Source organism: Trachypithecus francoisi, unplaced genomic scaffold, assembly GCF_009764315.1.
Source record: "Trachypithecus francoisi isolate TF-2019V2 unplaced genomic scaffold, Tfra_2.0 Lachesis_group5, whole genome shotgun sequence".
In the NCBI taxonomy this organism is placed as follows: domain Eukaryota; kingdom Metazoa; phylum Chordata; class Mammalia; order Primates; family Cercopithecidae; genus Trachypithecus; species Trachypithecus francoisi.
In genome coordinates this window covers 101,934,203-101,947,309 of record NW_022681470.1, presented here as the reverse complement: position 1 = coordinate 101,947,309, position 13,107 = coordinate 101,934,203, and the positions used below count along the sequence as shown (strand labels likewise).

Below are 13,107 nucleotides of genomic sequence, written 5' to 3'. Positions count from 1 at the left end.
GGAGGGAGGAAGGAAGGAAGGAAGGAAGGAAAGCAGGCAAGAAGGACTGAATTTATTAATCTGGGTGGGGTGAAACTTCAAGAAAAAAATATAATAGAGCCACAAAAAAGAGGGTTTTCAATTTTAAATCATTAATTTTAATTTTTGAAGTGGTATGCCTCTATTTAACAAAACACACACACAAAATCATCAGACTGGCAGAGCTATTGTCTCTGATTTCTCCACTGGCTAGGGCCATCTGCCTTGAGACATTTATGTTTGTGGCTTTGGCTGTGCTTCTCAGAATTAGGACTGTTTTTTAGGTATCTGAGCATATGCCAACCGTCTGAAACATCTGTGTAAACTGATGTGAGAAACTGTGAAAACCCCATACCAAACATAAACCGAGTGGGCTTACCTGATGTGCCCGGCTGGCAGTTGCACTGGTAGCCATTGACCAGGTCGATGCAGCGACCATCGTTCAGGCAAGGGCTGCTATAACATTCATCAATCTGGTCACTGCAGATGGCGCCCATGTACCCAGGATTGCAGATGCAGGTGTAGGAATCAATACCATCCTGACACTGACCATGGTGGCAAGGATCGGGGTCACAGTTGTCAATGTTCTCCTCACACAACACACCAGTGAAACCTTTGGAAATAATTTTATCAAGGATTCTCAAAAACCAAGGCAGATATTCCACACCAGAACACAAGTGTAGTTACATCCATTTACTCTACACATACCATGTGTGGTCAATTAATACTGCAGGTCTTGAGCAGTAGAAAATGACTATCTGCACTGATTTAGAAAGCATGCCTGCAGAGAGGTGCTTAAAATAAAGATTTCCAAATCAAATTTTAGAATTGAAATACGTTTGCAACTGATCAATAGTTTCATTGCAGAGATGCTCTAACTGCATCTTCATTTTTTATTAGGCTTCAGGTATAACAGCTCAAAACATTTTTCCTTTATATATTTATCTTTGTATTTCTTTCTTCCCAAGCCCAATTTACAGGTTAATGATTTCATGTGTCTTATGTTCCCAGTTCTGACTTCGGAGGTAAGAGAGCTTTATTTTACTTCTCTTAGCTCCTCTGACAGTATTATGCATATATAGTAGTTTTAAATAAATACTGGTTGAATAAAATGAATGAACCTGTTACGAGCATTTAAAAGAGAGAGAGACAAGAGTTCCTTTCTTTGAGGCTTAAATAGACAAACATTATATCCTTCCCTAGAAGACTCCAGGAGACCTCTCCCTACTTTTAAACCTGAGCTAAAGGTTTTTAATCTCTTTGAAACTTATCTTCTACAAGGAGAATCTGGCCAGGGAAAGACAAAATTTGGATTCTCCAACAAAGGGCAACTATTTGCAAAAAGAAAGAAAGTGGCTCATCTGAGTTGTCCTAACCTAAGTAGGTCTAATACTTGAAATATTAACTTTTTGTACTAATTTTCACAACTAAATTTGCTTTTCTGTGATCAGAAATAAATTATATGCATGATGCCTATAATCTTTAAGACTCCATTCTCTAAAATTAGATAATGTCTTCAATTATATAAATAACTTATTTCTCAAGCAGTCAGACAATAAAGAAGTTCACTTCTAATAATTTCTAACCTTTCTGTATAATATTGGCCTGTGTAAAAGGAAATGTGTAATAGGGAACATCTGGCTTACTGAAATCCAATCCCAAGTACAAAATGTGATTACAAACCCAGAAATGCAGAATATTTGTGCACAGATCGTTTTTGATTCTAGTTGCAGAAGTCAGCAAAGAGGACCCAAACTTTCCCAGTTAGAGTTTTCTCTCCTGTCATTTACACACTTGACTCTCAATCCTATTTTTGGTGTCTTTTATGCAGAATACCCTGCACTTGTACACATTCAGCCTTTAAATTTCTGGGCCTTCTTTCAGTCACTTGCTCCAAGAAACACAGAACCAGGCCTCCTGTTGAGAAGCCCCAATGAAAAATAGCTTTCAACTGGAATTCTTCTCTTTCCTACATGAGTAAATCTAGCCAGCTGGAAACTCACTGCTGCCAAAGTCTGTCCCAGAAAGACATGGATACCAAATGGAAATATCTGGGCCAGACCACTGTTGTGGTGGAGGAGGCAGGTGCTGTAGAAAAAGAGAGCAGCAAAAAATTTGCTAGAAGCAGCTCTTCCTAAACACAGAGGAGCCCCTGGGAGTGGACTGACCTGGTAGAGCAGCTAGCAGAGCACAGGGACAAATACCCTATTTTGTTCAGATGGACCTACCAAGGAGACGAAGAGTGAGAAGAATCTTACCTGTGGCACACTGGCATTCATAGCCATTCGGGTGATCGATACACTTTGCCCCATTCAGACACGGAGTACTGGAACAGTCATCAATATCAATCTGGCAAACTGGCCCAGTAAAACCTCAAAAAGGGACAGTGGTAACATGAGTTGAAGGATTATCTTGCATCTTCCTTTACTATGAGAATGATGTCCAGGGAGGGGTGGGTTAGGTTACTGGCAGGGCTTATACCAATGGGTCAATAAGCCTATGCTTTATTATTCTCCCCAACAGGTAACTGGAATAACCAGGTGACACTCAGGCAATCAGAGGCAGTTGTGGTGTGTCCCCACCATTGCTTCTTCACAGACAGACTTCACTTATAAAGGAAGGATGTAGGAAGTGAAATTTATAGGTGGAACCGTCAAACGAGTAACTGTAGCTTCAGAGGCAACGGAAACCTTCTCTCTGAAGATACAATGGGGTAAGATGCAGTCTATGGAGGGCAATTTGGCATATCTTCAAAAATAGCTTGAGGAAAAAAAAGGAGAGACAGAGAATCCTGGAAAAATTGGCATGTGTTTTCTGTTCCTGAACTCATGGGTGAAATGTCTAAAAATAACAGTCTCACAGAGGGCCTTCAAGAATACGACCCATGGGAAAAAAACAAAATCCCTATAGCCTACAACTAAGGCTTCTGTGAGGTATGAACATCCTGAAATATACACACAGACAAAGAGGTCATGGGCCATTCAAGAATAGACTTGGACTTCTGGCCACAAAGGATTTGTAAGATATAGTAGCTAAAACAAATTCTCTATTTCTGTACACACACACTCCTATCACCAAGCACTTACTCTAATGACTTCCTCATGCACAGCCCACACACGTTCTCTCCCTGCTGTCTTCCCTGTGGTCAGTTGGCTTTGTGCTTTAAGAGAAAACAGGGCCAGATGGTGGGCACTTACCAGGAGGACACAGGCACTGGAAACGATTGACTTTATCCACACACTGCCCATTGTTCACACAAGGGTTGCTCTGACATTCATTTATTTCTAATTCACAATGCACACCTTTGAAACCTAAACAAAATAGACCACACAAGTGGCTTAAAGAGACAGAAAGGTGTATTCCAGACAAGGAAGCACAAATTTGCAATGATAACTACATTCTCTGCGAGTCCACACACTCCTGCAGAGAGAAAAGGAACTCTGCCATGATGAGAAATAGTCACGCCAAGGATCAAGCAGGACAGGGCATACTGTGAGATGCCCATGTTACTGTGAAAAGCGGGAAGGGATTACTTTAAAAGACATTGGCAAGACCTAGCATATAAACAAGGACTGCTCCATATTTTCTGTGATAAATCCATACTTCCTGGACTGTGGAAGGCCCAAAATGTCCCCACTCTATATTCCCAAAGACAAGCCGAGCTGGAGCTGGTGTTGCCTTCAGGGTGCAGTTCAAGGTCAGGAGTGCCTTTCAAGGCTGAAGTAGCTGGCAGCCTTCATCAGGCAGAGCAGCCAATGTTAGCCATCATTTCAAGCTGGATTTGGCTGTATCCTCTGAAAATTAAAGACATGGCCTCTGCAGAAGAGCTCCAGAATGTAACTAAACATGTACTGCACTTTAGATAAATGGAAACTTCCTACATAATTGTGGATAAAATTTATTTCTATAAATGGAATGGTATGGTATTTATAATTACATGAAGGTATCAGGAAAACTTGCTATGTAAAGGATTCTTACAGTAAATCATTTTTGAAATTTTCTATTACATGTGGATTTTGATATAACAGGCTTGTTTAACTTGGTCTACATAGTTTGATGAATTCTAGCACTGCCTTACTCTTTGAGGAAGGAAGGTTTGCTTGTGAACCCTGACTTCTTCTAGTCCCCAGTCAGCAAAGGAAATCAAATGCTGACAGAGCTCATCAGATTGCAATAGTATACTGAATGCTCTACCAAGAGAAGTTTAGAACAGTCCCTCCTCTCTAGACCCCACATGCTGATGGGCCCATTTACCTGGCATGCACAGACATGTAAAGCCTCCAATCTTATCCAGACAGGTAGCATCATTCTGGCAGGGATCTGAATGGCACTCATTGATGTCCATCTCACAACGAGGTCCTGCATAACCTTTCAGACACTCACAGTGGAAGGCGCCATCTGTGTTCACACATTTTCCTGCATGCTCACAAGGATTGCTATTGGCTGAAAGACACAAGTACCAATTACTGGGATCAAAGCACTTGAGTTTCCACAAATGTGAACAATAGAAGAAGATCTGATGATTATAGCATCAGGGCCAGGCCTTTAATAATATCATTCCCAATATTCTTTTTTCCTTAATTTAAAAAGAAATAAAAGCAGAGTATCCTCAACTGTTATGCATTTCTGCTATTGCAGTTTCTGCCCAAACTGTCATTGAGGTATGGCTTTATATTAAGAATCAAGTACATACCTTTCATACATTTAATCCCCAGAATGGAATATATGGTTATGGTTATGCTGAAAGGTCACCTGTAAACACCGGCCACATAGCAAGAGGAATCTGAGGTTTGGGTGTATGCAACTTGCTCCTACAGTAAACTGTGCTTCAGTTTAAACATTTGCTGAGCTCAACAAACACTTCACAGAATAGAAAAAGTTCTGGGTACTCACCCATGGCACACTCATCCACATCTTCTGTGCAGTCAGCCCCTTTGTAGCCTTGGGGGCAGGTGCAAATATACTGCCCATTTAGGGGGTTGGTGTCACACAGTGCCCCCTTGTGGCAAGGATTGCTGATGCATGCATCATCCAGATGACACAGGAGACCTGTCACAGGGTGGGGCAAAGGAGAACTAAGAGAAAATGTCCTTCACTTGGGGAAGAGCTTTCTCTTTCACCCAGGAGGGAAAACCTCATGATCACTTCCTCAGAAACCAACATGGAGATTTATAGGCAACTTCCGCTTTGCCTGACCCTATCCTGGGGACATGCTTGGCTACCAGCAAAGTACCTAGCTGCAACCCTAGACTCTGATCCTGAGCCCTCAGCTAGACCTCTCCTTCAGGGCAGAGACATCTACAGGCCAGAAAATAAGAAGACGGATATAGGGGCCAGGCGCAGTGGCTCACGCCTGTAATCCCAGCACTTTGGGAGGCTGAGGCAGGTGGATCACAAGGTCAGGAGATCGAGACCATCCTGGCTAACACGGTGAAACCCCATCTCTACTAAAAATGCAAAAAATTAGCCGGCCATGGTGGCGGGCGCCTGTAGTCCCAGCTACTTGGGAGGCTGAGGCAGGAGAATGGCGTGAACCCAGGAGGCGGAGCTTGCAGTGAGCCGAGATCGCGTCACTGCACTCTAACCTGGGCGACTGAGCGAGACTCCGTCTCAAAAGAAAAATAATAAAAAATAAAAAAGGAGGCGGAGATAGGAAAATGGAGCGACCATCCAGATACTGTGCCAGATTTAGCAAACAAAATAGAGGATGTCCAGTTGAATTTTAGATAAACAAGAAGTAACTTTTAGTATGTCTCAAATATTCCATACATCCTACATTTTATCTGGAATCCTACTTCCCCAATATTATGCTACCTGATGATCATGGGGCCACCTGAACACCATCGGCCTCTACTAGAGTAGCCTTTTAATAGCACCAACATTCCTGATTCAGGTGGCCCCAGGTCTCTGAAGATATTACTAGGCTTCCTGTTTTATATAGTTCACATGGGAACTGGATTTTCCAGTCTGCAATTAACTTAAGAACAGGTAACTAAGGCTTCTTCCACAAAGTTGGAGCTAGGGCTTTTGGAAAGGCATCCATGAAAGAACATTTCAAAACTGCTGGGCAGAAAGTTCTCCCAGCTAAATTATCTTCTCCCATCACCTTCCCCCTTACATTGCTCTCCTTCTCCTAGAACTAGTAGCTGTTAAATTCAGAGGTGAGAGGAATGTTAACCCGGTAGCATGTAAAAATCTTCCCTGAGGGGAATATTTTCATAGACATTGAGGGTTAGAAGGCACTTAAATGTTTCTCTCCTGCCAACTTCTTCTGAGTAAATAGACGGTTTCTTCTTAAAATGAAGCCTGTGGATCCATTTATTAGCCATTTTATATTAATAGCTGAGGTGCTTTTCAGTCTAAGACCTTAAGGACTTCAGCAGATGCTCCAAAGACAATAGTTACTAACTTTCCTTTTTTGGAATGAAAAACTAAAGTATGTAGAGTTGAGAAGAGAGCCTAAAGTCCTAAGGAGGAAGACTATCTTCACAGCACTTTGGTTAGCAGGTTACATTTCTGGAAGTCCTGAGTGATATGTTCCCACTGATGGTAACTCAAAGAATACAGCTGTTTGGGATGAAAGAGAAGGCAGAGTCCTGAATGCCCCCTGCCCCTTCCCCGTTTCTAGCTCCGTCCTTCTGCTAACCTACCTGCCTTCCCCTCTGGGCACATGCAAGAGAAGGAGGCCACACGGTCGATGCAGGTGGAGCCTGGAGTACAGGAGGCGAAGGCACAATCATCAATGTTCTCACTGCAGTCATCTCCACTCCAGCCGTTGACACACACACAGCCATAGCCTCCATTGCGGTTGGCACAGGTGCCCCCATTCTGACAGGCATTGGGCTGCAGCAGGCATTCATCCACATCCTCTGTGCAGAACTGTCCTATTAGGGGAAAACTATTTTTGATTAGAGCTCTTGAGTCTCAAAGGATTAGTACCATACCAGCCCCCCCACACACTTCTTCATGTGATCTGTCTGAAATTAAGGCAAGCAGAGCTCACAGAAGGCCAGGTCTTCACATGAATTTTAAGGCCAACTTGAGCCATCCAAATGACATTTATTCCAGGCAAATCATTTCAAGATAAATAGAACAGTTCCTACCGCTAGAAACTCTAACAACATGAGGGTTTAGCCAACCTATCAAAGAGAAGGTAAAACCTGTAGGACCCTTGAGTTAACTAATCCCTGCGTCAATGAACATATAAGTAAGAAGAGCAAGGAAAGAAGAGTACAAAAGATGAGTAAGAAAAAAAAATGAGAAGGAATCTATATGCCAAACATTAGGGTAACTGTTCTATATCTTGACTGTATCAATGTCAATACCCTGCTTGTAATATTATGCAACAGTTCCATAAGATGATGTTACCACTGGGAGACACTAGATAAAGGGTACAGGAAATCTTTCTGTATTAATCCTCATAACTGTGCAAAACTACAAGTATCTGAAAATAAAAAGTCTAATTTTTGAAAATGTTAGGGCAAGCAATATAGGGTAGAGAGAAGACATGAAAGATGTTGAAAATCTCTGGTGAAGTATGGATGTGAAGGGCAAGGCCAAGAATAATGAGAATGGAGCAAGCTGTGCTCAGCCTGAGGCACCCCATACTTAAAGGATGGGGATTTGTGGAAGAAGACATGGAAAGTCCACCCAATGTACTAGGAGATGGAAGAAGGACTGGTATGCACTGCCTGAAAAAGACCACAGTAAAGGAAGCTAAACATGAGCCCACATCTGGCTAGGTTGCAGGCCACCAACTATAGCAACAATGGAGACTAAGGCAAAGGCTCCTAAGTCCCTTAACAAAGAACAAGAGAATGTCTTCAACTTACAACCCAAGAATCTGTGATTAACAAAAGCAGTATAGGGCCAGATCATATGAGCGATAAAATAAATTGGTGGTTGGTTTTATTTGAGGTCTTTTAAAAACAGTTTAGAGAGCTACCAAAGGAACTAAAATTTAGATCATCCAAATTCTCTAAAACATGGTAAGTTGTTGAAAATAAAAAAAAAAAATGTCAAGGTGTCCTTCATTCTTCCTTTGTAAATAAAACTCAACAAATAATTTTAAAAGGCACTCTGATAAAGAGGCCTCCTAATAAAAAAAAAGAACACAGTATTTGTGCTTAGAAAATGCCAAGGCTATCTCTAGACTCGGAATACCTAGCAATTTGACTGGCTCATGTATCTGTAGAAGGCCTGTTAACCATTATTACTCGCAGATGCTAGTTGTGTCTGACTTAACCTGACTGCCTGTTCTTTATTCCTATCTAACATGTACCTCCATTACTATAGAACCAATATCACTCTATCACACTTATTTGGTACTTCTGTCTCCCACTGCTTGGCTGCAGTTTAGAGGGTTTTTTGTATTCCCAGCCAAGAGCCAACTGCCTAGGATGGCAGGATGGGTATGTGGATGTCTCCAGAACTCTGTGTTCAGCATAACCCTTCCATGCTCCTCTCCTAAGTCCAGCCATATAATTCTTGAAGGAGCAACTGTGTCTTTACATGATCAAACCCTCCTGGCCATAGCTGACTGACCCAAGATGGCCATCTGATCCAAGCTACATCACTGTATCTCTCCCAAATTATTGGAGTAGGACCACTTTGCCACATAGACCAAAAAGATGAGGAGGCTGGTCTGCAGAGAAAGTGATATGGGTGAATGAGAAGTGCACAGAGAGCCAGGCACAGTGGCTCACACCTGTAAACCCAACATTTTGGGAGGCCAAACAGGAAGATCACTTGAGCCCACAAGTTAAGAGACCAGCCTGCAGGCACTACTCGGAAGGCTGAAGTAGGAGAATCACTTGAGTCATGATCATGCCACTGCATCCCAGTCTGGACAACAGAGCAAGACCCTATCTCAAAAAAAGAACAATAGAAAAGATGTGCACAAAGGGAAAAAAACATGGTGGCATTCAAGTTGTTGGTTCCAATTGTTACTGAAGCCCAACTACCAGTAAGCCTACTCAGTGGCATAGCCATTCTGAGAGATGCCCCTTGCAACAGGTCTTTCTAATTTGAAACGAGGTTGTGTCAACTGCAACCCAAAGTACTAACACAGAAAGAGTGAGTGAGGGATGAGGGAGTAAATGTGGGAGGTAATGAGGGAAATGAGGGAGGAAGGAAGGGAGAAGATGAATAAGAAAGTGAGAACACTGAGGCAGTGAGTGAGGGAGTGACTGAAAGGAGTGAGCGAGGGAGGCAGTGCGTGAGAGAATAAAAGATGGAGGGAGGTGAGAAAGGGAAGGAGGGAGTCAGTGAGTGAGTGAAGGAATCAGAGAATGAAGGAGGGAAGGAGTGAGCACACTGGCAATAATCTCCCTCAGGGCAGATGATGTCATTTATTACAGAAACTTTGCTGTCTTATAGTGCTAGCAGAAATAGTACCTCAAAGTAATGAGAGCTGTGTTATTAGGATGCAGGTGGGATTGAGAAATGAAAACATGACCAAGAAGTAGGTGAAGAGTTACTGCAACATGAAAATTGCTGAGTCTCATCTATTATATTTATGCTAACTCAAATATCCACAATACCCACCAACCAAACTGACTTGCTGAATGTGAACAATTTAGATGTCATTTTCCTTTATTGAGGCTTTGTGATAATTTTGGGTACTTTAAGACACAATGTGTTTAAAGTTATTTTGTATACATTTCTTATGCACTATAATAAACAGACACTGAAATAATGTAGCAAGACAAAGTAGGTAAATAAAGGAAAGGAAATGTGGCACTCTTGGGAAAGGAAACCAGTAGCCATTGACTGCCTACTGAGAAGCAAGCACTGTGCTTGGACTCTCATAAAAATTGTCTCATTTATATCTCAGGAAACAGTCTCAGAGAGGTAAAATAATGTGCCTTTGTAAGACAGTGAGTGAAGGACAGTTGAGATTTGAACTGGAGCTGCCTTACTCCAAAATTCTTAACAAAGACCTGAGGTGAGAATCTGACCATATCCAGCCATCTCTGCATGTCTTGGGCTTCCCAAGGGCACACAGGCATGGGGAAGTGGATGGGATGGAGGAGGTGAGGACTCATCATGACTCAAACAATTGATTACTGGAAACACTTGTGACTGCAAACTCCTGTCTAAAAGGGAAATGTATTTTTAGGTACAGTCCACTGTTTTTTTGTTTTGTTTTGTTTTGTTTTTTTCTGAGATGGAGTTTTGCTCTGTTGCCCAGGCTGGAGTGCAGTGGTGCGATCTCGGCTCACTGCAAACTCCACTTCCCAGGTTCACGCCATTCTCCTGCCTCAGCCTCCCGAGTAGCTGGAAATACAGGCACCCGCCACCACGCCTGGCTAATTTTTTGTATTTTTAGTAGAGACAGGGTTTTCACCATGTGAGCCAGGATGGTCTCGATCTCCTGACCTGGTGATCCGCCCACCTCGGCCTCCCAAAGTGCTGGGATTACAGGTGTGAGCCACCACACCCGGCCAGTCCACTGGTTTTTGAATGAGACTGAATTTTGAAGATTACCTGTCTTCACTGAACACCTTTGGACCATGTATCTGTTCGACAGTGCTTGTTAGGGACAGGTAATTTAGAGATCCAAGAAGACACTGGCTCATAAGTAATTAGCTACTGGATGGATCACACTTCTCTAAGGTTCAGGCACATTTCTACAGATTCGCATTTCCTCCTAGTCCCATTTCTGCCAGATTATTTTCTCCCTATTAAACTTCTATCAACTGGTTCTAAAATTCGGATTAGGAAGAACAGTAACCAGGATGGCCATAACACTTGCTTATTCTAAAATTCCCAGTGGAACATCTGCTACAATACAACCACTTCCTTCATGTCACCACCCTCCTGGCACAGGAAAAACCAGTGCAGAAGCCTAAAAATAAAAAACTTCAGGTTCAGGAAGGTAAAAAAAAGGAAACAAAATCTTCCCAAGTTCACACGGTTGGTGAGTGAGAGTGCTGCACTGAAACCCGGATTGGTCTGACTGCAAATCTGATGCTCTTTGACTGCAGCAGAGTTGAGTATTCAGCCCTGGATGTGATCAACACAATCCACAGATGAGGTCCCTGATCCCAGGGTCTTACAGCACCCTGAGAAGGCACAGGTGCATAAGATAGTTAAGGAACACTCGTATTAGAGAGGAATAAAGGCACAAGGTCACCAGATACTTGAGTGGGAAAAGTTCTTGGCGATCACCTAGAGGTCTTAAGTGTATGCTCTACGGTCATTGAGCTTATCCCACTGGCGCAAGAAAGCACCAGCCTGGGCTGGTGGTTGAAGATTTACAGAGGAAAACAGGATTAAGTCTTAAACATATTAAAATAACTGGAGTGTATTCTTTGGCTGGGGTTTTAAAAGAAGAAAAATTTGAGGCTTTGAATTTGAGTATGAATTCGGAACTTGATACAACAAGTAAAGGAGGATGAGGAAAGACATGATCAATATTGTGTTTGAAGGTAAGTTGACCAATAGAATACAGAAGGGATTAAGAGCAAATGAGTTTATGTTAGTAGGGAAAGGAGGAGAAAGCACTAAGTTATAGGCTACCTAGCAAATAAAAGCCTTTGGTGAAACAGGAGAGCTGTATTGTTTCCATGTCCTACCAAGCTACTAAATCTTCAATACAAACAAGTGTCAGCATGTGTCATCACCTGTGTCAACACACAAACTTTGCTGGTGAACTCCCAAAATGTTGCACAAAGCTCAGGTAGGCAAGTTTTCAAGGGCAATAATTATCCCTCTCACTAATTTCCACCTGCCAGATATTGCAGGCTACTGTCATTTTTTTAACATCAGGACTGAGGTAGTGGACTAGCTAGGCTCTTATTTCCTATGGGCAAAAGAGAAAGAAAATAACTTGTTTTTAAAAACTACTCTCTCTAATGCCACAATGACTCTGGAACAATCTGAAATGAAATGTCAAACTAGCATATCCTTGGCTGATACCTTAAACACTGAGTGCCACCTGTAACTACTGACAATTTTCTGGTTGATCACTTTTGCCTTGTAAATATACTCAAATCTATATCTCTCCTTTGTACAGTTTATGCTAACCACAATAACTTTTGTTGATTCCTCAAACATTGTAAGTTTCCTCCTGCCTCAGTGCTGCTGCAGAAGCTGCTCTGTCCACCTGAAACATTTTTTCCCTGCTTTTTCACATGGCTGGGTACCTGTCTTATCAAGAGAGTAGGTCTACATATGCACATCTCATGATTCTCCACCACTGCATCATTCCATTCAATCCATCCTGGAATGGATCACAAGCCGTGATTTTATATTTATTTACTCTTCACAGTCTCTTTCCCATTTCGCTATAAGCTCCAGGAGGACAGGGACGGTGTCTGCCATTCACCTTGGTATCTATGCCAGCCACTGCACTAGACACCTGGTGTCAGTGGTGAAACTGACCTTGGGCAGCATCTAATCTAACATGCTCATTTCACAGATGAGGAAACTAGGACCTGAGAGGTATAGCAACTTGTCCAAATTTGCACAGTTAGTTGGCAAAAGAATTAGAAGTGAAAATAGTTCAGTGCTGATAAAGACTTTGGGGTGTGAGATTGCTACAGATCAAGTTAGTTTTCAAAATAAAGAAGGCCAATCTGAGCTGACTGTTGAGGGATGTAGGGAAAGAGGAAGAAGCTCAGAGTACTACAAGTGAAGATAACATGGCATTATCAACCCACCATTAGCAAAGGAAGTATCCTGTTTTGGTTTTGCAGGAGTAGGGTCACCTCTATGCTGATCTTTTCTTGTTGCTCCATCCTCTGGCTTCTTCAGGCTGAACAAGTAACATTATGGGCACAGTCGGCCAGGCGCGGTGGCTCATACCTATAATTCCAGCACTTTGGGAGGCTGAGGCAGGTGGATCACGATGTCAAGAGATTGAGACCATCCTGGCTAACATGGTGAAACCCTGTCTTTACTAAAACTACAAAAATTAGCGGGCATGATGGTGCATGCCTGTAGTCCCAGCTGCTTGGGAGGCTGAGGCAAGAGAATCGCTTGAACCCAGGAGGCGGAGGTTGCAGTGAGCTGAGATCGTGCCACTGCACTCCAGCCTGGCGACAGAACGAGACTCCATCTCAAAAAAAAAAAAAAAAAAAAAAA

The 13,107-nt window shown here is 42.5% G+C and overlaps 1 protein-coding gene across 3 annotated transcripts in view; it reads right to left on the bottom strand.

Annotated features, from left to right (window-relative positions):
- Positions 1 to 13,107, bottom strand: part of NOTCH2 (notch receptor 2) — a 197,953-nt gene that overhangs the window by 51,450 nt on the left and 133,396 nt on the right. For all 3 annotated transcript variants that reach the window (XM_033198181.1, XM_033198182.1, XM_033198180.1), the window contains exons 6-11: positions 6,669 to 6,902; positions 4,912 to 5,067; positions 4,273 to 4,461; positions 3,216 to 3,329; positions 2,277 to 2,390; positions 398 to 631 (exon numbers count right to left, since the gene is read on the bottom strand). In XM_033198181.1, the coding sequence (XP_033054072.1) occupies positions 398 to 631; positions 2,277 to 2,390; positions 3,216 to 3,329; positions 4,273 to 4,461; positions 4,912 to 5,067; positions 6,669 to 6,902 (1,041 nt within the window). The remainder of the gene's footprint in view (positions 1 to 397; positions 632 to 2,276; positions 2,391 to 3,215; positions 3,330 to 4,272; positions 4,462 to 4,911; positions 5,068 to 6,668; positions 6,903 to 13,107) is intronic.